Genomic DNA, 22538 nt, shown 5'->3' on the forward strand with positions numbered 1-22538 from the left:
AGTCGGTCCGAGGGGGGGTGTCAGGATTCCATCCCGTTTAGGTTTAGCGTCCCGACTTAGTCAGCCTATATATAGTTGGCCCCTGAGCCATCCTAATTGGACACTTGGCGCTTCCCGATTCTCTCACTTCGGAGTCCTCAATGGAAAACTGATCATGGTCTGGCCGTTGCTAATGAACAATTTCTCCACTTTCGACCACTCTGCCAAGAGTCCCAGTTAAAAACAAGGTCAGCCGATGATTCGATGCGGAGTTGCTCTCTCTCTTCGTCTCCCCCCGCGATCGGGTCGGTGTCTTGACTTTTCTGTCCAGCTTCAATTCTCTCCAACGAAACCTTCGCATCGTGAATCTCAGACTATGGATCGTGCTCATCACCAGAGTATATCCTCATGAATCTCTTCTGTTAACAAGAGCGATTTTGACAGCTCTCACCGCACGCTTCTGTGCGCCTCGGTACCACCTCCACAAATTTTCTGGCTCGCGGACATTTGACCCTCTGCTAACTCTTTGTCTTTTTACTTCCTCCTATTAGACAAACCTATCCCTACCCTCGTCATACTCACTCAATGTCGGCCTGAAATGGATCCTGCCCAGTCGGGGGACGCACAGCCTACTAGCACAAATACCGCAGGAACGGTTGAGGATTCGTCCACCACCGCAAAGCGTCGATGGAGGAGAAATCGTATCGCCTGTGACTCATGCCATTCGCGCCGCGTGCGATGCGACCGGGCATTCCCCTGTTCGCGCTGTCTTCGCAGCGAGATCCATTGCGAATTTACGCGCGAGAGACGGAAACGAGGGCGGATTGCACGGTCGAAACAGACGGCAGCAGTCACGAGAGGCGGGTCGATGGAGAAGCCGTCCAAGACCCCTAATGTGCAGCCTCCAGTGCCAGCGCCTGTGCCAACAGATGCCGCGCCAACACCAGCGCCGAACCATGCGTCGCCGACCACGACCTTCCAGCATCGGTCGCCGGCGACCAACGAGATGACCGTCTCCGCGCATAGCATAGACGACCGACGCTCCCAAGCGGATCACTCCTTGCCGGCGCCGAGACCGCGACCAACAGGGAATGTGACGGAGGAGTGGCTGTCCGCGGCGCATGTGTCTCCAGAGTCATATGAAGTATTGGGGGGAGTGGGTTGGGGGGACGGTCCGCTGCCACGGGTGCTGGACATCTGGAATGGCGTGGACCTGGCCGGGTACAGTGCCCCTACTGTCCAGGGGTCCAAGCCTGCAGGTGCGGCTCGGAAATCCAGTACTTCGTCTATGACCTTGAAATACCCCGTATTACAGCCGCTCATGCCGTTTCTCGAAGCGAATCTACCGCGGAGGCTGGTTTTTGACCTTCTCGAGTTGTACTTTACGAGCGCCTTTTCTACGCATATGCATCCCGTGTGCCACCACATCCATTGTTATGTCCTCCGCAAGGCCTCATTCCTGAGCCGGGAGAATCCCCGGCCCAGTAGTCCGGCTCTACTGGCAAGCATGCTCTGGGTCGCTGCACTGGACGATCGGGCGTTTGCGCTCTCCATTTCGCCGCCTCAACGCAAGAAAATTTGTCAATTTTTGTGCGCCTTGACCATTCGATTGCTCCGACCGTTGATTCACGTGTCGTTTAAGGAGCAAGCGTGTTCGAACGCGAACGATCCCACATTCGCTGGGGTTGCTCCGGACTGTCCTCCTACAACCGTGCACCATCCGTTTGAATCGAGCGGCGATGATCGGGGTCTAGTCGGGCCTGCTGGTTCTTTGGATGATGTAATTACCTATATCCATGTTGCATCGATAATTTCTTCTAGTGAACAGAAGGCCGCTAGTATGCGATGGTTTGTCTTTCTCTCTCTCTCTCTCTCGCTTTTCTTTGGCAGGAGTTAGACTGACTAGTCCAGGTGGCATGCTGCCTTCACCCTTGCTAGAGAATTGAAACTCAACCAGGAAATCGAAGTGATACCCAACACGGAAGGCCAGGCAGAAGGCTCGAGTCCAGCATTTGACTACTCGCTGCCCGGCTGGAGTGGCGTCGACACTGGCGCATTCTTCGATTACTCGAATCCCGCGCGACCCAGCTTGAACTGTGTTTGCGACCGTAGCCATGACCCCCATGCCACTATCACCGAAGAGCACCGTGAGGAACGTCGCCGAACCTGGTGGCTGCTATACATTATGGACCGCCACCTAGCCCTGTGCTACAATCGACCGCTGGCATTGCTGGATGCCGAGAGTGAGGACCTGCTGCTACCGCTGGACGAGGGCTCGTGGCAGGCAGGGAACGTGCACAGCAACAGCCCCAAGCCGGACGGACCGCATTGTCCTATCTCTGGAGACAAGAACAAGCGCCGGGTTTTCCCTAACTTTATCTGCCATGATCATTCGATTTTTGGCTTCTTCCTACCGCTTATGACCATCACGGGCGAATTGATCGACCTCAACCAGGCACGAAATCATCCCATGCTTGGATCCCGACTGCATGGGAAAGACGGTTGGGACGCGCATCTCAGCGAGGTGCTGCGGCAGCTCGAGAGTTACAAGGCGAGCCTCACCACTTTTGCAGCGACCACGGCAGTCCCTGAAGCGCCACTCTCCACCACCTTTCCTCCTTCCACGCCCGATCATCCTATTGAACCTTCTCTCTCTCAAGCTTTCTCGTGGCATACGCAGACGGTCATCGCGTACGCATCCTATCTGGTGCATGTATTGCACATTCTACTGGTCGGAAAGTGGGATCCGGTCTCGCTCATTGAGGACAAGGACTTTTGGACATCGTCCCCTGCGTTTGCCTCTACCATCTCGCATGCCTTGGATGCGGCCGACTCGGTCAATCAGATTCTACGATATGACCCCGACATCAGCTTCATGCCTTATTTCTTTGGCATCCAGCTACTGCAAGGCAGTTTTCTCCTCCTCCTGATAGTGGAGCGGCTCCAAAAAGAGGCGGGGGAGGGCATCCTCAACGCATGCGAGGTGATGATCCGCGCGACGGAATCCTGCGTCGTCACCCTCAACACGGAATACCAGCGAAATTTCCGCCAAGTCATGCGAAGTGCGGTTGCGCAGGCGCGGGGACGCCCGGTGAACCACAGCGAGATCCGGCACCGGCGCAAGGCCGTTCTGGCACTGTACCGGTGGACGAGAAAAGGCACCGGGTTGGCTCTCTAATTTAGCAGGAGTTCCCGGACTCCACTGTCGTCCCCTAGGTTCGCAGGTCGCACTTCGCACTTCGCGTAGTCACGTTAGGGTTTGATCGGCCGTGTTTCACTGGCTCAATATCTTAGAACAGATCTTGCGCTATCTGCAGGGACAGCGGCTCCACTAGATTACTGTCAAGTCAGTTATGAGCGGTAGATATGCTCGGTTGGTTTTTGGACGGAGACTGCAATGCCCCATAATTTGCGATGCATGCATAATGCATAGCAGTGTATAACTTGAACATATGATGTATATATAGACATTTGGACGTCCTTTCCTACTCTCCATTACAATCTTTTCGCCAGCACTGCGTCCTCCCTCGTCCCAGGCTGAAGTAAATACCCGCACGGTCACTCAATCTCGAAAAATTGAGACCATGTCAACGGTTGAATATGCAAATGAGGTGGGTTACCCCAGACACTCGGCTAGAGTCGCAGACCCAGACCCCCGGACCGAGCAGTTGATCTTCATCGGATAATTAGCAATCAACCGAAGGGCCAAATAACCGATGCGGGGAAGCTGACCAGTTAGTGCTATGCTAGTGCGCGAGGCCCGGACCAGGCACGAGACCCGAATGGCGGACCAGATTGCTGCGATCGGGCCACAAGATGGTCGACGGTCTGTTAGACTTCGTGGGTTGATCTATGCCTTCGAGCCGTTCGTTGGCCGTGTTCGAAATCTGGGGAAAGCAGCTCGGTTAATTCCAGCCTGCCTGGGGTTGCTTGCAAGCTGCACGCACATGGCAATGTGACGATCGTACGGTCCTCTGAGGAGAAAGAAGATGGTTATTGGTTTGTCAATTGTCAAGCTTGGAAGCTCCGTGTCGATTCTGTCGATTGTCGAGTATTGAGTGTTCTAGAGTCGACTCGCTTTGATTTATTTTGCCGAGTTTGGCAATTTTGCTGCCGATGCGACTGTGCCTGGATGGAATTTCGCGAGCTTCTCCATACCCCATAGTCTATGCTTGTATTTCTACGGAGTATACTCCTTAGCTTCGATGATGTTTTACCGGGTCAACGGATTCATTGCTTGCTTTATTAAGGGCGTGGTCCCCGTTCATTTTCTCTTCCGAGTATACACTGCTGCTGAATACTGAATGTTGACGCTTTGAGACTATACAATACACCACAAGAGAGCACCTAATAACAACTGCTACGGCTACTGCACTGGGATGCTGTGACTCTACTTGGACAGTGAGCTTAAGAACTATACTCCAGCGAAAGCCAGAAATATGACCGACCTCCCCTACGACTATACAAGTTGGCAATTCCTCGACGCCATCGGACAGGCATCGACTCTGCAACCGCAGCTGCAGACCGACGAGGCCATGAGTCTTGCCTTTGAGTTCCCCTCTCACGGCCACGGCGAGTGCGACTTTGCGATGCTCAGCTCGGATAATTGCCTGGCTTACGGACAAACTTCGGCAAAGACGGCGGCGACAGGGTTTATGCACACGCATTCACCGCCAGTTGAGATGGCGATGTTTGCGCAGGGGATGGAATTTCGAGATGCCTTTATTTCAGTGTGAGTCTCAGGAATTGTCACTCTGTCTTGACTCCTGAACGGAACTAAACGACGATGCAGACCTCCATTCCCCGACCTCACCCCCGACACGGACCTGTCCCTCCTCCGCTCCACATCCCACAATGCCACCGAGCGAGCCCTGTTCATGACCATCCCATCCAGCACCACCTCCCCTTCATCGTCCTCGTCATCGTCCTCGTCATCATTGTCATCTACGTCAAACCAGCAGTTCTCATCCCCAACGCTGGACCCCTGCACCCCCAGCACAACAAGCAAAGAAAGCGACGAAGACTGGGACCGCGAACTCGGCCCCAACGCCTCGCTCCATTTCTACAAATTGCCCGATAGGCTCGACTCCATCCCTCCCTCCTTCCAATCAGTCCAGCGCCACCAGCGCCACGTGCATCATCCTCCTCCGCGGGTAAATAGTCACCACGACGACGAGGCGGCGGACACGCTAACACCCCTGGAAATGCCCGACGGCAGTACCCGCTTCACGGCGAATTGGCTGCCTGTCGACCCGACGGGCGGGTTCACCATTGGTTTTGAGGATGTGTCTGTGTCTCAATCTGCGTCTGCGATGGAGTTTGGTTCTCATGGCTATGGCTATGGCCAGGCACACGGGGTCGGGGATGGGTATGACCCCGTCTCGATGGAATTCAGCAAGGAGGCGTTTATCCAGATGCCGGCGTGAGGATAGTCACGAGGATGCCACTGGTTTCCTTGACTATAATTTGAAGATGGCCATGGGCTGTCGACTGTCCCTTGAGGATGGCCTGGGGACGCAAGAGTGCCCCTGCCCCTGCCCCTCGCCAACCTCGGCCAGGGTCCGCTGGATCTGATCCCGCGAGACTGGCGCCGTGACGGACCCGACTCGGCTCGAGGTGCTTGCTGCGTCATTGAGATTGAGTCGTTGATGTGATGACACGAGCATCAGGAGAGCGTCGCTCTACGTGAATCACCAGGTCGTTACGGCAGAGTAAACACGACAGCTGCTCTGTATTTGTATATACGCTCGCACGAATACATATCATGTAAATAGGACTGATGAATAATGACTATTCCATTGATTATGTGCAGTGCACCATAACGCTAACCGGCGGTTGACAAGTAGCCACGACACTAATATCAATGGCTGTCAACTCCTAATCGAGGACGACGCGCACTGATTCGCAAAAACAGTAAAGTGAAACTTGTCCGCGATGTGCCGGAACACATCGGTGACGAACTGCTTCTCGACCATCCCCTCGGCAAAGGCATCAAAGGCCGTCCGCAGCACAAACATGATGCGCGACACCAGACACCCCGGGATATTCTCAACGTAGTACTTCATGCTGCGGCAGATGTTGCACGCATACTGGTACCGCTCCTGCAGACCCAGCCCGCCCGCCAGCCGGCTGTCCGTCGTCGACACGATCAGCTGCAGCGCCCAGTAGTAGGTCATGCACGTCGCGGACAGGAGGTCTGGGTACGCCAGCAGCTTGGCCGTCACCAGGTCCATCGTCGCGGGATTCCGGCACTTGAAGGTCGGGAAGCGGCGGTCGGTCTCGGTTTCGCGCTCGGTCTCGGGCTCCTCCTCCCAGGCTCGGCCGCGAGGGTATGTGTCGGCGAACATGCTCTTCCACAGGTTCAGACGCGAGTGCAGTTCCGCGGCGCGGTCCCAGATGGCGGACTGCATCGCGACGAGCGCGGTTGAAGGGGCGGTGTCGGACCGTAAGGCCGCCGCGAAGTCGTCGATCTGCCCCAGGTACGCGGGGATATCCACGGCGATGTCCAGCAGTCGATGAAGGATATCCTTGGACGGAGCGTCTCCGGGCCACGGAACGGTCAGCCACTCCTTGCTTGCCAGGAAGGTGGGTTTTCGCTGGACGAGCGCAGCAGTCACCTGGCCAGTCAGTTACGACGCTCCTGAAATGGATGGGCAAGTTACCCAGTATAATCGAAGATCGACGTAGAGCGACCGATCGATTCCATACCGATGTCGGTACGGCGTCCGCGACTGCAGCAATTGCAATCCACCCAGTTGATGCTTCAACAAGGAGTCTTTTGAGCTTTGTTTAAAGGCCTGCATCACTTAGTAGGGGTTACCTGGACCTGGGCATACACGTACCTCGATGATGGTGAACAATAAGACCACAACCATGACTTCCGTCGACTTGCTCTGTTTGGGATCGTTCAGGGCATTTTGCAGTAACCGGAGAACCCGAACGTAGCGCGTATGTCCCACGGCTTCCACCTCTCGAATCTGGTCACTTCGGCCGGCAAATGTCAAGGATGCAGCCTCGAATGCGGTACATAGAATCGGCGACAGGACTCGCATCCCAGATGCCTCGCGGAGAGCAATCGTGCCGCCGTAGATGGCGGCTGGCTGCGGGCTGAAGTTGTCAATGAGACGCTCGACGAACAATTCTACCAGCGAACTTGCAAGCGCTGGGTCCGTCAGGAGCCGTTTGTCCTCCGAGAGTGACCGAAACGACTGATCTGGCGATGGTCAGTGTCGTCGGAAGGGAAACTGGCAGAACATACAGGGTTTCCACGGGGCAATTCTGTCGGGATTTTCAGAGACCAGTTCATCAGAATCGCCGGGTGATCTCTTGGTGTCCGAGGAATCTCGAGGGTTGGAGATTTCCTCCTCTCCGTCCTCCTCGTCCACGGTCGTCTTCTCGGAACGGGCCACTGCGAGGTTGTTCGGCGACAAGGCTGAGAACGAGTCCTCGTCTTTGACGGGCGGAAGATTGGCCAAGGCGCGTGCCTCGGCCAGTTGCTTCTTCAGGTTCTCACATGTCTGCATCAGATTCTCGATCAGAGCCGACTGCTGGATGTAGTGGCGGTCTCGCTTGCTGGTGCCATATTCACACTCGGACGGAGTTCCTCGCAGACAACAGGCGCCGCATGGCTTCACTCTGTCACACTGGACGAGGAAGACAGATAGATCAGCTCGGATGAACTCACCTTGCACGCTGGCGGCTACGACACGATACCTTCACTTTGCGTTTGTGACAATTTAGGCATGAATAGGTGGGTCGGATCTTCTTTCGTGTGCCCGCCTTGGCTGTCCCCGTTGAAGCGGGCAGACCCGTTTTCAGCTGGTCGCTCTGAGAATCGTTCATGGCTAGATTGACGAGTTGACAACGCTTGACTGACTCGAGGGATCCATCCTCATTTCTGTCAGTATCACTTAGACTGCAGAAGGGGGACTGTGGTAGTTTGGTAGAGGTGGCGGTAGCAGTCGGGGAAAGGGACCAGACCATGCAGGTATTACATTTACAAATACAATTACTGCAGATAACTCGTCCAAGACAAGGCTATTGTGGGCCACAGTGGACACTCTCAAAGCCACTAAAATCGGGGCCCAAATCCCGCACTTTACTTAGGCTTGGCCCATTACCAATGGTCTCAGGGAGTTCTCTCTCAATTTGAAATCAACTTCGTACATTGGTTCAATAGACAGAAGTACCGTAGGAAGGTGCACAAGGGATCATATTTCACATGTCTTGAAGCCATCCCTCAATGCAGATGACTGTAGGATGGATTCTATGTATGATGATGAAGCCTTCCCCTCTAGGCACACTATTTAATAATGGTTAGTTTTCACTGGATAATGCCATGGATAAAGTTAGCAATAGCACAACATGCTAGAAATGAGAAAAGGAAGCAAAAGAAAGAAAGAAAATGGATCAATTTGTGGTCTGTGATGACCGGCAGGCTGCATCCCTCTCAGTCAGGAGTAGTATTATTACTCGAGGATGTAGGCATGCAGTGATCGACCGCCGCAATTCCTCGTTTAGTTTGAATCATCCTTGGTGTCACTTGTCACTTGTCATCATTTAGACTCTATCTAGCTGTTTTGATACTTAGGTCAAGAGTGTGATTGGGGCTTGGATATTTGCCTCCATCAATAGTGGCCAACATCCCTGCCACCATAGCCGCTGTCACCGTAGGATCAGTTAGTCCAGTGCCATTGACTGGATGTCGTATGATTGTGCTCCACCTCTGCTGCAAGACGTACTTCTGTCCACTGCGTTTGAGGGAAGGCGATCGTCGGCAATCACCAGTAGTGGGTCAGTCTGTTGATAGACTTGACTGCCATCACAATATTCAACTACGAGGTTCGATATGTGCGATCGATACACCAAAGGCTATACTGTGAGACGGTCATTTGATCAGCCTGTACGGTACAGCTTCCCGATAGGCTCGTTTGAGAAGGATCTAAGTAATGACATTCCTCCATCTTTGCTCCTTTACACTTTCTCTGGGATATTCGAGCAGCAGATGGTAACAAAGTTTCAGAGATAATCCAGGAGGCGCCGTGCTCTTGCTGCGCAGGAACTCTGAAGCTGCACCAGTTGGCACAGCAGTCGGTCTGACGACTGTTCTCGAGGCCATGTAGGCTGCGGAAGGTCGACCGAAGCACTGCGAGTAGCATCCGAATGAGTGATGGGCTCCTGATCCAACCGAGGAGGATAGAATTACACTCGAAGTTGGAGGGAGTTGGCAACGATGCTCCGCCAGAGACACCACCGAGCTGGCCGACTTCGGCATGAGCCACGACATAGAGGCAACCTTGCTTGCGTCCATGCCGCAGGAAGGCATACTGGGCATTGTGCCATAATCTCAGCTGAAACCATTCTAAGAATGTGCACGCCTGAAATGCCTGTGTCAATCCTTTGGTACGCATCTAACAAGGTCCTCGTCGGATGCCCTCGGCCTATGGTTGTCTCTCATTTGCACTCATCTGTGCTCATGAGAACCAACCAGTTGTAAGATAGCTCTCCAATTCCTCGGCTCGCTCCACAAAGCTTAGCCTGACAAGATGTGCCTGCCTAGAGATCCACATTGACCTGGTGAAAGGACCTTGGCAGGTGGACATGAATTAGTAGGACCTCAAGGTACCCAGCATCCCCTATAAAGGAGAAGAATTTCGGGTGCATCATGCTGAGATATTGCTATCCACCACAATGTCCAGCTTCGATCCCTCCAACGTTGACCTCAACACTGCCAGCCAGGAGGATGTCATCTGCTACCTCTCGTTGTCGGAAAATGAATACAACGGCCACCTAGGCGCGCGCATATCCTCCATCTTTGTCATCTTTGTCACGTCGACCGCATTTACCCTCTTCCCGGTGGTTGCCCAGCGACTCCCCAAGTGGCATATTCCGCAGCCTGTGTACCTGTTCGCGCGTTACTTTGGCACCGGGGTCATCGTGGCTACGGCCTTCATCCACCTGCTGGACCCCGCCTACCAGATGATCGGACCCCAGACATGCATCGGCGTGTCCGGCTACTGGGGCGAGTACTCCTGGTGCGCGGCGATCGTCCTGGCGTCCGTCGTGCTGATCTTCCTGCTGGACGTTGCGGCCGAGGTGTACGTCGAGTGGAAGTACAATGTGCAGCGAGACGCGCACGCCACCGCAGCGTTCATCACCCAGCCCGCATGCTCCAGTCCGCTTGAGTCGTCGGACAGGCTCGATGGGAGGGAAATCTCATCCCCCGCAGGAAGCAAGGATTTCTCCCCTCACGCAGAAGAAGCCTCCGTGATCTCGGAACGGGCCTTCCGACAGGACATCGCCGCCTTCCTGATCCTCGAATTCGGCATCATCTTTCATTCCGTCATCATTGGGCTCAACCTCGGCGTGACGGGCGATGAGTTCGCAACGCTCTACCCCGTTCTGGTCTTTCACCAGTCCTTCGAGGGATTGGGCATCGGGGCTCGCATGTCGGCGCTCCATTTTGGCAAACACCGCTGGCTGCCGTGGGCTCTCTGCCTGGCATACGGACTGACCACACCAGTTTCCATCGCGATCGGTCTGGGTGTACGCACATCATATAACCCAAACTCGAAGATGTCCATGATTGTGCAGGGAGTGCTAAACGCTGTATCCGCGGGGATCTTGATATACAGTGGGTTGGTGGAGTTGCTTGCGCGAGACTTTTTGTTTGATCCGTGTCGGACAAAGAGACGGGGGCAGATCCTGTACATGCTGGGATGTACACTCTTGGGAGCTGGAATTATGGCATTGATAGGCAAGTGGGCCTGAAAAAAGGCCATAGGACAAGCCAGGGAATGATATGTCGATCAATAGTCGGCGGGGCAGAGCATCATCAAGGATAGTTTACCAAATAGAATCAAAAAGCATTGACGGGGGTTTAGGATACAGTAACCAATAATCAATGCATATGGTCAGTCTGCCACTCTAGGCTACAGTCAATCTCAGCCTTATCAACCCCATATTATGCCCGTATTTGACAGACAGAATGAATACAGCAAGATGATTCATACGGGATAATCAACATGGGCAAATCCATTAACACGACCTACGACACCATCGAACAGATCTACAGCGAATCCAAAATCATCATCGTCGGCTGTCTTGCCTCCTGGGCTCTCTGTCGCCTCCGCTTTGGCTGCATCGGGCTTCTCCTCGTCCTATCCATCTGTCGAACCTACTACGAACTCACCACTCGACGCATCCAACGCGCCATCCGCGACGAAACACGCCGCCACCACGCCCAGAGGATCCTCGCCCGGGGCGAAACCGTCCACTGGATCAACGAGCTGCTCGACAGAATCTGGCACCTCTACGAACGGCCTCTCTGCGAGCAGATCGTTCAGCACGTCAACGCCGGCCTGTCCAGGACGGTCAGTAAACCAGGGGAGCCGGCACCGCAGCGAGTAGTCCTCCACTCGCTTGCATCCATTGAACGACCCTTGCGCTTCAACCGAGTCCACATTGCCCATCGACCAGACTCGGATACAATGATTCTCGAGGGCGAATTCACTCTCCACCAGACAGCCCACGAACCCCTCATCAACCTACGTGTCCACCACCATACCAACCCACACAAGCAGACAAGCCACGACCTCGAAATCCAGATCCGAGAATTCACAGGAGTCGGAATCCTGCGCCTCGAGATCGACTGCTCCGGTTCCCACCCGGCCATCCGCCAGCCGCAGATCGAACTCCGCGGCCAGCCAAAGATGGACTGCACGGTGAAGACGCTCAGTCACCACAACTTCCCGTTTCATTTCGCGCACCATGTGGACTGGCGCAAGGTCGTGGAGATGCAGATCCGGGAGGGGCTGGGGAGGGCGTTTAAGAGTCCGTTGCCATTGCCGTTGGTGAAGCTGCTAGGGGAGGGGTTATTGGTGAAGATTCTGCAATGGCTGTGGCAGGTGGAGAGGTATTGGGAGAGGCATTCTTGATCCTGATTTCTAGGGCTGAACTAGTGAAGCCACAAGCCTCAACTCATTGGGAGAAATGATGCTGCCTAAAGAGGATCAACGCACTCCCTCCGCATAACCAGAGGACTACCATGATTACCTTTCTTTCTTTCCCCTTTCTTATTGGCACCGTCATGGGTAGTGCTAATGGAGTCGAAGGAAATGTTTCTCGGCCGTATCCAACCAAACCACTCTAACCTGGATTGGACAGGCTCGTAAATAAGCGTGTGCCCCTCGGCCCCTCCAAGCCTTAGGCCTCAGGTGAAGCTTCTCCTTTCCCCCATGCATCGCCGCCAGCCACGAAGATGGCACCCAACCTGTCAGACATTTTGAAGCGTGCTTCTCTAGACCTGACTCCGTACGAGGATCTCTACAAGTATTTCCACGCCCATCCCGAACTCTCGCAACAAGAAGAATCGACATCGCGAAAGGTCGCAGCCCACCTGTCCCAGCTGGAAGCGTATGAGATCCACACCAATATCGGCGGCTACGGGCTCGCAGGAGTCCTCCGAAATGGACCTGGAAAGACCGTGCTTCTGCGGGCTGACATGGACGCACTCCCTGTCAAGGAACTCACCGGACTGCCCTACGCCAGCTCGGTCACGATGCGCGACGCCGACGGCGTTGAGAAACCCGTGATGCATGCATGTGGACACGACATGCACATGACGTGTCTCCTCGCCGCGGCTGAAACTCTTGCAAACATCCGGGATGCGTGGAGCGGCACGTTGATCGTGCTGTTCCAGCCGGACGAAGAACGAGGCGGCGGCGCGCAGGCGATGGTGGACGACGGACTGTATTCCAGGGTCCCTGTTCCCGATTACGTCTTTGGCCAGCATGTGATGCGCCTGCGTGCTGGAAGTGTTGGCTCCCGGCCGGGTACGATCATGGCTGCGGCCGACAGTCTGAAGATTACCGTCTATGGCCGCGGGGGCCATGGATCACTGCCGCATCAGACGGTGGATCCTGCGCTTCTCGCTGCGCATATTGTTGTGAGACTGCAGGGCATCGTGAGCAGAGAGGTTGACCCGAGCGACCTGGCGGTTGTAACGGTGGGGAGTCTGCAAGCCGGGCAGACGGAGAATATCATTGCGGATCGGGCGGAGATCGGGCTTGATTTCCGGACCGTCAAGCTGGAGACTCGGCAGAAGATTCTCTCTGCTGTTCGGCGCATTGTGGAGGCCGAATGCATGGCCAGTGGCTCGCCGAAGCCGCCGGTCTTCACTCCCACACGGCGGTTTCCGCCTACCTTGAATGACAGACATGTGGCGTCTCAGTTGGCCGCATCGTTCGAAGAGCATTTTGAGGACTTTGACAGAGACACGCCGAGAACCAATGTTAGCGAAGACTTTTCTACGCTGGGCACTTGCAAAGGTATTCCATGCTGCTTCTGGTTCATTGGGGGGATCGATGCAGAACTCTGGGATACGGTTATGAGAGAAGACAATCCCACAGAAGAGATACCCGGGAACCACTCGGCCCTGTTTGCGCCTGTTATACAACCAACGATGAAAGTTGGAGTCGATGCTCTCTGTCTTGCAGCGTTGACGTTTTTGAGGAAATAGGTGTAGTCAGAGTCTTCCCTGCTTGGACGACCTACCTAGATCCGACAGACTCATAAAGAGTTACAGTATTTTACATGACTCATTTGATGATGAAATCTAATATGATACAACTCATGATACAACCAAGCAGGCTTGTTTATAGAGGTAGTTTCTTAAATAGTCACTTTTGTACAGCATTAGAATTGCGGCGTTCCCAACTCTTTAGTTACTGTGCTAAATATTTGAAATGTCAACACTAGTGACTTCGTCTGTATCTCTGTTACTTAGGCATGATTCAAGACATTAGGTACTCTGGAGTTATCTAAAATCATTCTTAACATTGATCTCAGCTTCTGTTTAGTAGGCAATCCAGCAGGTAGTACGTACCCAGGCTCGAAAGAGGCACATGAGTGTCGTACTCTAGGATTAAGCACCACACCTATGATATATCACTACGCACATCTCTCATTTACTGGGTTTGAGGCAGAGTAGCCCTTGGCTGTGCATCAGACGCTTCGCAATCGCACTCCTCGCCCTTGACCTCGCCGCCGCATCACAACGTCCTTCGCCGGCAGCGGCAGCTACATCCATTTTTATGAAATAGGAGATAAGCTAGCAATGTGGCCCTAGCCCAGCCTGCGAAGGCGTTCAACTACCGCAGTTTGATTGTTGAGTACTGCGTGATCAACGGCAAGCAGGCCCCTCACATCTTTGACCCATGGGTGAGCGCCTCTAGAGAGAAGCATATCAACCACATGTAGTTTGCCCATACCAGCAGCCTCGTGGAGAGGAGTCCCTACTCCAAACGGCTTTTGAAGCTCAAACGACTCTCGATGATTCTCGTACATAAGCCGGTTGACGGAAGGGCCTTTGGCGAGTACGAAGGCAAGAACTCTGAGATAGTCTGCTTTTTCTCTCCTCACCGCGTAGTGCAACAGCTGGCCATGCTCGATTGATCCTCCATGCTTGAACAAGAGTTCTATCATGGAGAATGAGGCTTCCTGGACTACTACAGAAAGTGGGGTCAGATCTAGGACACAGCGTGCGTTCGGATCTGCGCCACGCTCGAGCAGCCACTTGCAAAGCTCGTCGTCATCAAACGAAAATCTATCGTTTGTCAGAAAACTTGCCATACAGGATAGCCAAAGGAGTCAAACATAAGTGCCGAGGGAGTGCTCCAATTGATCGGTCTGTTGAGATCATATCCATGATCTAAAAACAACGTAAGGAATGGGTAGCTTCTCTCCTTGACGGCCATTTCAAAATGAAAAGTCTGTACGGAAGCACCATGGGACAGCAGATAAGCGGCAATATCTATACTACCTTTCTGCTGTGCCAAGGTGAGAGAGTAGTTCAGTTCATCCGGCGAGAGCTTTTGAGATTCGACTAGTACACGGATCTGTTGGATGTCGCCAGACTCGCTTGCCCTTTTCATTTGCTCAAACTCAGACGAGGGGGGTTGAGAATAATAATTAGAATGAAACACATGAGGAGGGCTGCCGACAACCAAAGCAGAGATATCAATGCTGTCCATATTTCACGATGTTTCTTGCATCAGCAAACCGGGCTGCTAGTGTGGAGGATAATGAAATGTTGCAGCAGGTAAGATTGCTATTATAGTTTGCAGCCGGCTTGGCGTTGACATTCATGAGTAGTTAATGATTAACTAATGAAGCATAGCCCCTTGCATCGACCTTATGCATGAATTGGGAATCCCCATTTATTCATGAACTCCCATTTAGAACTACTGTTTTTGGCTTATAGCAACATATACTTGCACCCTCAACTAACTGAAATGCACACTAAATGTAAAGATGATCTAGATCTGCGTAGCTCATGGACGCGTGGACCTGCATAAGAGCTATCAGTAGCTATGTCCATTGTTATAGAGCATTATCTGCAATTGATCATGTCCTCCTGCTTGTTGTGCTTTTGTTTTCCCATTCCTGGTGGCGGCATCAGAAGCTGACAGAACCAGCACGGTGGTCAACTAAAGGACTGGAAGTACCATTGGTCCAGATATTGATCTTCCAACCAGCCAAGCTTCGACGACATTGATGCCTCGAAAGGTAGCAACTACCGGGCACAGAGGGAGGCTAGAATACTTTGCGAAATTCCTCAATTTAGGCACAAGGTGTCCTAGGACCACAAATGGCTTATTCCAGCGAGCTCAAGGGAAGCCATAGTAAATCCTGGTAGGTGCAAGCCCCTTATACTTCACAGGTCTTCACTGATCGTCCACCAGAACCAATGGAGGTGCTTGGAGTCCACTGCCCACAGGGACCTCTGACACGGAGCTTAAGAAGGTACTTCAATTGCGGAACAAACTCGCCACTGCCAAAAAGCTTGGGGGACAGAATGAATGGGAATACCTTCAAGCCAAGTATAAGATCAGCCAAGATGGGATGATGAAAATAGAGATATGGTAGAACTGAAAGAATCGTAGACTCCTTCTTTAGTCATTAGTGTCTAAATGAGAGAGCCTTGATAAATCATTATGATATGAGCTGAAATCACTCCTGAAGTACATATTTTAGTCTAGCGTTGATATGAAGTCAGTATATATTCTACACTTACAGTACTTACTTGGTTTTCCCTTTTTAGCTAGTCTCTCTTAATCAGAATGCACATAACTTTTAGTTATATTAACTATTACATAGATAAGAATATACATTCTTAGACGCATCAAGAATATCATCCAGTTTGACCAGATTCCTATCATATCAGTATTACCAGATTACGTGGAATCTGACATACCTTGCCTTCCACCCCTGGCCAACAAACCAGCTACCGTACAGCAAGTACATGTGAGACTACCCAAAAAGAAAGAAAACATCTGATTTAATGGGTTTGAGGCGGAGTAGCTTTGGCCGTGCGTCTGATCGACATGCATTAAGTGGCATTAGTCCATATTCAGATTCCATACACAGCCACGGACGGCATGGGGGCTGGGGCTCTGATCGGCAGGGGAAGGGCCTCATCATTGCTTGTCAAATAGTCCCTTTACAAGGCTGTGACAGCCTCGTGAATGTTTCTAAATGACTCGATTTCCCTGCGACTTAAAACGCCAAGCTCTGCCTGAGTCAGGGAAGGATTCTGCACTCTACATTGATATGTGGATAGGTTCATGGCACCAAAATGACCCCACACCAGTCGACAGAACCGCCTGAAAACACTCAACGCTCTCATTCTCCTGCTCAATGTCTCCGCCTCCGGTGGACCAACCGATGGGCAAGGGCCAATTGCGGACGACGACTCGACCCCGGACACGCTGTCACAGAATAGCCACCTGCTTGAAGCCCCGAACTCGGCTCAAGGCGAATCATTAGCCGGGACCCACGAAAAAGAGAAACGAGCGGGAGACAAAAGGAAATCAGTATGGGACGGACTTTCAGACTGGTTTGTGTGGGAAATTCTGGCCGCTGTTCTATCTGCTGCGACGCTCATTGCCTTGGTCGTCATCTTGGCCAAGTTTGACGGAATGGCACAACCCACGTGGAAGCACGTCTCGTTGAACTCGGTCATTTCCTGGCTTAGCACCGTCTCCCGGGCTTGCATTATCTTTGCCGTGAGCGAAGCTCTAGGACAGCTCAAGTGGGTGTGGTTCGCCCAAAAGACACGGCCCATGTTGGACCTTAGGACGTTCGATTCGGCCAGCCGGGGGTTCTATGGGAGTGCAGAACTGATTTGGACGCTGAGATGCCGGTATGTTGTTCAAATAGACTCCGATGGAACGAACTGATAGACCAGGCACTTCGCCATCTGGGGCGGTCTTGCAGTGATCCTGGCGCTGGGCTTTGACCCGTTCACACAGAATCTTATCCACTATTATCCCAATATGGTTGAGGATGCATCGCAACGGGCACTCCTGGCAAACGCGTCATCGTATGATACAGCTGGGCCACCGCTGGACCATGGGGCTAGTACGTAAAGTCATGACAGCTGCATGATCAATGTCTCGAATCGACTGACGTGAACTCATTTAGTATTTTGGGTCGACCCGGTGCTCAAGGCAAATGTGTACAATTCTCTCTTCAATAACGACCAGTCCAGGCCTTGGTCCATCCCGCAGTATGTATGCAGCTCCAGTAACTGCACCTGGGATCCCATTGCTGCGTTAGAAGCGCGCGCCATCTGCTCGAGTGTGACGACCAATTTGAACATGTCATGTTCCTCCAAGGTTGCGGAGAATTTCACTTATGCTGGAGAACCTAACTGCACTCTTGTACTCCCACCGGCCAATACAACCGCCTGGTTCATACCATATCATTATGAATATGCATCGATCTCCATTGCCGCCGTCCGCCCAGATGAAGCGGTGGTGTACAAGAATGCGACGTTTCCCCCTATCCAGATGATCGCGCCATACGATTTCAATCCATCTGTGGAATCCCCGGGTGAAGGCAAATGGCAAGCGATGGAGTGTTCTATCGAACCGATTGTGCGAAGCTTCCGGGCAACTCTCCGCGACAATGTCTACCGAGAAGAGACCCTTGCTGTCTGGACCGAGAGTTTCTGGTCCCTGGAAACCAACGTTTCGACTGGACTCTACTTGGAACCCCCATGGGGCTCGGATTTCGGAATCTCGCCAAACAGTCGATTCATGCTTGGTACCTCGGCTTTTCAGGGAATCACGGAGTTCTTCAACAGTCTGTTCTTCGGGCAGTTCTTCCTGCAGTCGTTGAACAGCGTAGTCTTCAGCACCCGGGATTCGACCATGTACGCTCCGGGCGATCTCATTCAAGCCATGTCGCTCGGTAACATTACCGGATGTGATGTCCGGTCCGTCCAGAAACTTGAATGCGCCATGAAAAACGTTGCACAAGCTTTATCCAAGACCTTCCGGGACTCGGCATATGTTGGGGCCAATTCGGATTTGAGTAGGGCCAACATGACGGTTGGACGGGCGATGACGAGTGTTTCCTATGTTGGAGTGCGTTGGCCATGAATTGTCCTACCCGCTCTGGTTTGGGTACTGGGGGCTGGGACGTTGGCTGGCACTATATGGAAGACTCGACGAGCACAGGTTCCCAAATGGAAGAACGATCCGATACCGTTGCTGGGTCTATATCAGGATGGAAGTGACAAGCGCCGTGTGGGCTTGAGGGAAGCAGGTGGGAAGGCTAATAACTTGGGCGTGAAACTATACGAAGACGACGGTATGATGGTGTTGGGGAGATAGCAAGTTTTACGAAATCTAGACAGCTCCTAACAGGCGATTCTTAGTTTACAAGTCCACCGCAGGATACCTATCTATTGCAGATACTGGAGCACCTGGGGGATTTTTGCAAAGAGGTACTGTGGAGGATCGAGTAGGCTCACCCCTCAAACACTCATGGAGGCGATTACTCGGCTATATCCGTGAAGAACCTGAAGATCCAATGAATGAGCTGGACGGAGACGTTCCTATTGATGCAAGATCCTTACTGGATCATCATTTCCGGCCTTTGTTCTAAGCATTGCTCGCTTATGCATGTAAACCACTAAGATGAGACATGAGCTTGGCCAAACAACTACGGAGTACAGTGATCTATATGACGCTGCCGGAGGACTGAATTCCTCAATCATTTATTTATCCGAAGACGTGCATCATGAAGAATATCCCTCTGTCCGGATATCAACCACAGAGTCACCCACGTGGACGGCGTAGCTTCGGTTCAATATAGGAACACTCTTAGCGACGAGCTGCCAAGTCTGCTAACCCAGGCCAAGCCAATGGCTACGGCAACAATTCTGCAGGATTAATCAATTGGCCTCTAGTCTACGGAGCATTTCCCTTTTATGCCTGCTAGCGTCTGGCGATGATTGTCGTCATCGGGTGTGGACAGAGGTATAAATACCGACGGAATATCTTGCAAGTCCTCATACACTAATCAGCTCATCTCAACTGTACTGTACGAAGTAATTAGCAATGCGATCAAACTATCTTCTCTGGGGAGCAGGGCTTCCAGCCGCCCTGGCTGCGACAGCTGGCGAGTTCAACATCCTCTCCTTCAACGTCGCAGGTCTGCCTGCCATCCTGAACGGCAACGAGGTTCCAGGCGACAAGACCACGAACTCGCGTCTGATCGGGCAGAAATTCGCCGAGTACGGATACGATGTTATCAACGTGCAGGAGGTCAGTCCATGCTCTCGTACCTGGGAACGACGCTGACAACAGCAGGACTTCAACTACCACGCATACATCTACGAAACCGACAACCACCCCTACCGGACTGCCACCTCTGGGGGCGCGGGAATCGGCTCGGGTCTGAATACGCTGTCCAACTATGAATTTGTCGACTTTGTGCGTACCAAGTGGGCGACCTGCTCCGATACCTCGGGGTCGGACTGTCTGACCCCCAAGGGGTTCACCTCGATGCGGGTGCGCTTCGACGAGGGCGTATACGTGGATGTCTACAATCTGCATGCCGATGCCGGGTAATTCCTTTCCTCCCGGTTCCGTGGCTAGGCCTGACCATGAACAGATCAGAAACAGCCGATGTGACCGCCCGCAGCGCCAACCTGCAGCAGCTGGCCGATTCCATCGAGACCAACTCGGTCGGCAATGCGGTGCTGGTGTTTGGCGACACGAATGCGCGGTATACCTCGTCCGGCGAGAACATCCGTGTCTTCCAGACGGAGAATGGGATGGTGAACCCGTGGGTCGAGCTTATCCTCGAGGGAGTCGAGCCGACCATGGGGACCAGTGCATTGGTCTGCGAGAACCCTAGCACGGTCACCACTTGCGAAACTGTTGATAAGATCTTGTACGTTGCCTGCCTGCGCCCGTTCCCACCAGCGATACTGATAGGAACAGCTACCGCGGAAGTCGCGCAGTCGATCTGCAGGCCATCTTCTGGAACTACGAGAGCACCAAGTTCCTTAGCGACAACGGGACCATCCTGTCCGATCACAATCCGGTGACGAGCAATTTCACCTGGGCCTTGTCCAGTTCCTTCCGTCAGAGTGACCTCTTCGGTGGACCACATGGGTACTCTCCCCCCGCATCTGAACGAATTGCAGGGCTAATGAAGTAGAACCTGGTTCAACGACCTCGACTCCATCCCCAGCACCTCCACCGGCCAGAACAAACCAAGCAAGATCTCCCTGCGCGGTGCGGAGCGGCTCGACAGCGTCGGCCTCACCTTGACTTCCGGCCAGAGCTACACCCACGGCGGCACCGGGGGCACCCTATCGGAACTCACCCTCGCGGCGAACGAGTACTGGACGAAGGCGAAGCTGTGCGAGGGGCAGTACAACAGCCACACGCGCAACTTCTACCTGCTGGCCACGACGAGCACCGGACGCACGGTGAGTGCGGGAACGGCGACGGATGACTGCAAGGAGTTTGCGGCGGCGCAGGGATGGCAGATTGTGGGATTCTTCGGGCAGGATGGGGACGAGATGGATCAGCTGGGATTCATCTACGGGTTGATCTAGTCGATTGTGCACCAGCTGGATATATTCAACTGGACAAATGGTCTTGGGTGCATGCATCTACCGAGAGAGTTGCGCACATTGCATCGAATGTCTATACAGTCTCTCGGTATCTGCTCTCAACTATCATAACCAAGACGAAATGAACTCAAATCAGCTGTTTGTTCGAAACTGCCTGCCTGCTCCATGTTCTCGGCAATGCATCGGCCTTCCTTTGCGCCTCTCCTCCCACTCGGTGACAGACCCCAACCTACATTCTTAAACTTTTCCGCGTCAATGACAATCTGGCTGAACCTCGCCTTTACCTAGACCGACGTAGGCATCCTATTCGTTGAGATCACCTTGTAGGGTGCAGGGTATATCCGCTCCGCGTGGGACGAGCCACGATCAAAGATTGTGATGAATGTGTAGAGGTGGTACATGGACTGCTATGCAGGGGCCTTGGATGAGATTGTCGGCACGGCGAAGAGGGGTATTTGCTACCGCGCGGATATCCCCCGTGCAGTGGGGGATCAGCGGCGAGTGGTGTCGAAGAGAGGGCATGTGCAGTTCTGGAGTAGTGGGGGCTGTTGTTGGTTTGTCTGTCGTTTGATTTAGGGGATGCTGATGCTATGTGGTGGGAGGGATGGATGTGCTCCTGGAGTATCTCTAGACCACTGGATCGGGCAGATGCAGGGATCGAGTATGCAATGAGAATGAGGATGCGCAAGAACCTACGAGTCGGCTGTGCCAGGAGACAGGCTCTTATGCCTGGCCTGGTCTACCCATAGCTAAACCAGTACATCGTGATATCTCAAGTTCCCCTCTGGCAGCCAATGTCGAGACAACTTCACGATTCCTTTGTACGTCTAGTCACTCCCCGGCAGAGGAATCCCCGCCCTGACCATAATCTCCTCAATCACCGGTTCTTTCCTGAAGTTATACCCATCGACCGCTTCTCCATTCTCCCGACTCGCCTGCGCCGCCTCCCGCTTCGCCTTCACGTACAACGCTCCATCCTCGGGATGCGCAACCAACCATTCCCGAAACCGCTGATGGCGACTCAATTCCCCCGCCCCCGGTCCGAACACATGCAGGTTGGCATACGGCTCCGCCAGCCCGAAGAAGCGATGCTCGTACCAGTTCGGCTCGCGGAAGAGGAACTGGAAGCCCGCTGCCTGCAAGGCGGGAACGTAGTCTGCCTCGGCGGTGGGGTCGGGGACGACGAGGTCGATGTCGATGACGGCTTTGGCGGGCAGGCCGGGGATACTGGTGGAGCCGACGTGGCTGATGGAAATGGCGGTTGGGCCGAGAGCGGATGTGATGCGTTGCGCGAGAGAAGCGAAGATTGATGGCCAGGAGGGGTCGTAGTCGACTATTTCGATGGGTTTCTGAGGGCGAGAGGAGATGATTTCGACGTAGTGTCGGTCTGATTTATTTGTGGACATTGTTAGATGTGTGTAGTTGGGGGAGGGGAAGAAGAGAGGAAGAGAGGAAGAGATTTATATGCGGCTACTAGACTGAGTCATTGTAAGCTAAGCTGATGAGGTTACATTGCAGCGAATACGAGGTTGCCAGCCTATACGGGCATCACCAGGTTATCCGGGTATTTTCAATGTCAGCAACATCTGTCCAGCTCAAGGAATCAGGATGGAGCGTTTCC

General features: G+C 53.2%; 7 protein-coding genes across 7 annotated transcripts; 5 read left to right on the forward strand and 2 right to left on the reverse strand.

Moving 5' to 3' along the window:
• Window positions 1-577: 577 nt before the first annotated feature.
• Window positions 578-3157, forward strand: CDV56_100186 (uncharacterized protein; the record flags this gene model as incomplete). The annotated part of the gene is made up of 2 exons (XM_026753805.1): window positions 578-1827; window positions 1891-3157. The coding sequence occupies 2 exons, from the start codon at window positions 578-580 to the stop codon at window positions 3155-3157; spliced, it is 2517 nt and encodes an 838-aa protein (XP_026615052.1).
• Window positions 3158-4418: 1261 nt separating this feature from the next.
• Window positions 4419-5405, forward strand: CDV56_100868 (uncharacterized protein; the record flags this gene model as incomplete). The annotated part of the gene is made up of 2 exons (XM_026754487.1): window positions 4419-4711; window positions 4772-5405. 2 exons carry the CDS (start codon window positions 4419-4421, stop codon window positions 5403-5405), a joined length of 927 nt encoding a protein of 308 aa, XP_026615053.1.
• A 444-nt stretch (window positions 5406-5849) lies between these two features.
• CDV56_101093 (Zn(II)2Cys6 transcription factor) lies at window positions 5850-7821 on the reverse strand (the record flags this gene model as incomplete). The annotated part of the gene is made up of 5 exons (XM_026754712.1): window positions 5850-6596; window positions 6642-6776; window positions 6822-7192; window positions 7238-7614; window positions 7664-7821. The coding sequence occupies 5 exons, from the start codon at window positions 7819-7821 to the stop codon at window positions 5850-5852; spliced, it is 1788 nt and encodes a 595-aa protein (XP_026615054.1).
• Window positions 7822-9669: 1848 nt separating this feature from the next.
• Window positions 9670-10749, forward strand: zrfA (high-affinity Zn(2+) transporter ZRT1; the record flags this gene model as incomplete). Its single annotated transcript, XM_026755281.1, has 1 exon — window positions 9670-10749. The coding sequence occupies one exon, from the start codon at window positions 9670-9672 to the stop codon at window positions 10747-10749; it is 1080 nt and encodes a 359-aa protein (XP_026615055.1).
• A 254-nt stretch (window positions 10750-11003) lies between these two features.
• On the forward strand, window positions 11004-11915 carry CDV56_101833 (uncharacterized protein; the record flags this gene model as incomplete). The annotated part of the gene is made up of 1 exon (XM_026755452.1): window positions 11004-11915. The coding sequence occupies one exon, from the start codon at window positions 11004-11006 to the stop codon at window positions 11913-11915; it is 912 nt and encodes a 303-aa protein (XP_026615056.1).
• A 323-nt stretch (window positions 11916-12238) lies between these two features.
• Window positions 12239-20899, forward strand: CDV56_102001 (endonuclease/exonuclease/phosphatase family protein; the record flags this gene model as incomplete). Its single annotated transcript, XM_026755620.1, has 11 exons — window positions 12239-13307; window positions 14108-14199; window positions 16638-17182; window positions 17228-17400; window positions 17464-18410; window positions 18504-18636; window positions 19420-19595; window positions 19641-19897; window positions 19945-20226; window positions 20277-20450; window positions 20497-20899. 11 exons carry the CDS (start codon window positions 12239-12241, stop codon window positions 20897-20899), a joined length of 4251 nt encoding a protein of 1416 aa, XP_026615057.1.
• Window positions 20900-21744: 845 nt separating this feature from the next.
• Window positions 21745-22323, reverse strand: CDV56_103218 (GrpB family protein; the record flags this gene model as incomplete). The annotated part of the gene is made up of 1 exon (XM_026756837.1): window positions 21745-22323. One exon carries the CDS (start codon window positions 22321-22323, stop codon window positions 21745-21747), a length of 579 nt encoding a protein of 192 aa, XP_026615058.1.
• Window positions 22324-22538: the final 215 nt, after the last annotated feature.

The sequence above is a fragment of the Aspergillus thermomutatus genome (genome assembly GCF_002237265.1).
Source record: "Aspergillus thermomutatus strain HMR AF 39 chromosome Unknown NODE_76, whole genome shotgun sequence".
In the NCBI taxonomy this organism is placed as follows: Eukaryota; Fungi; Ascomycota; class Eurotiomycetes; order Eurotiales; family Aspergillaceae; genus Aspergillus; species Aspergillus thermomutatus.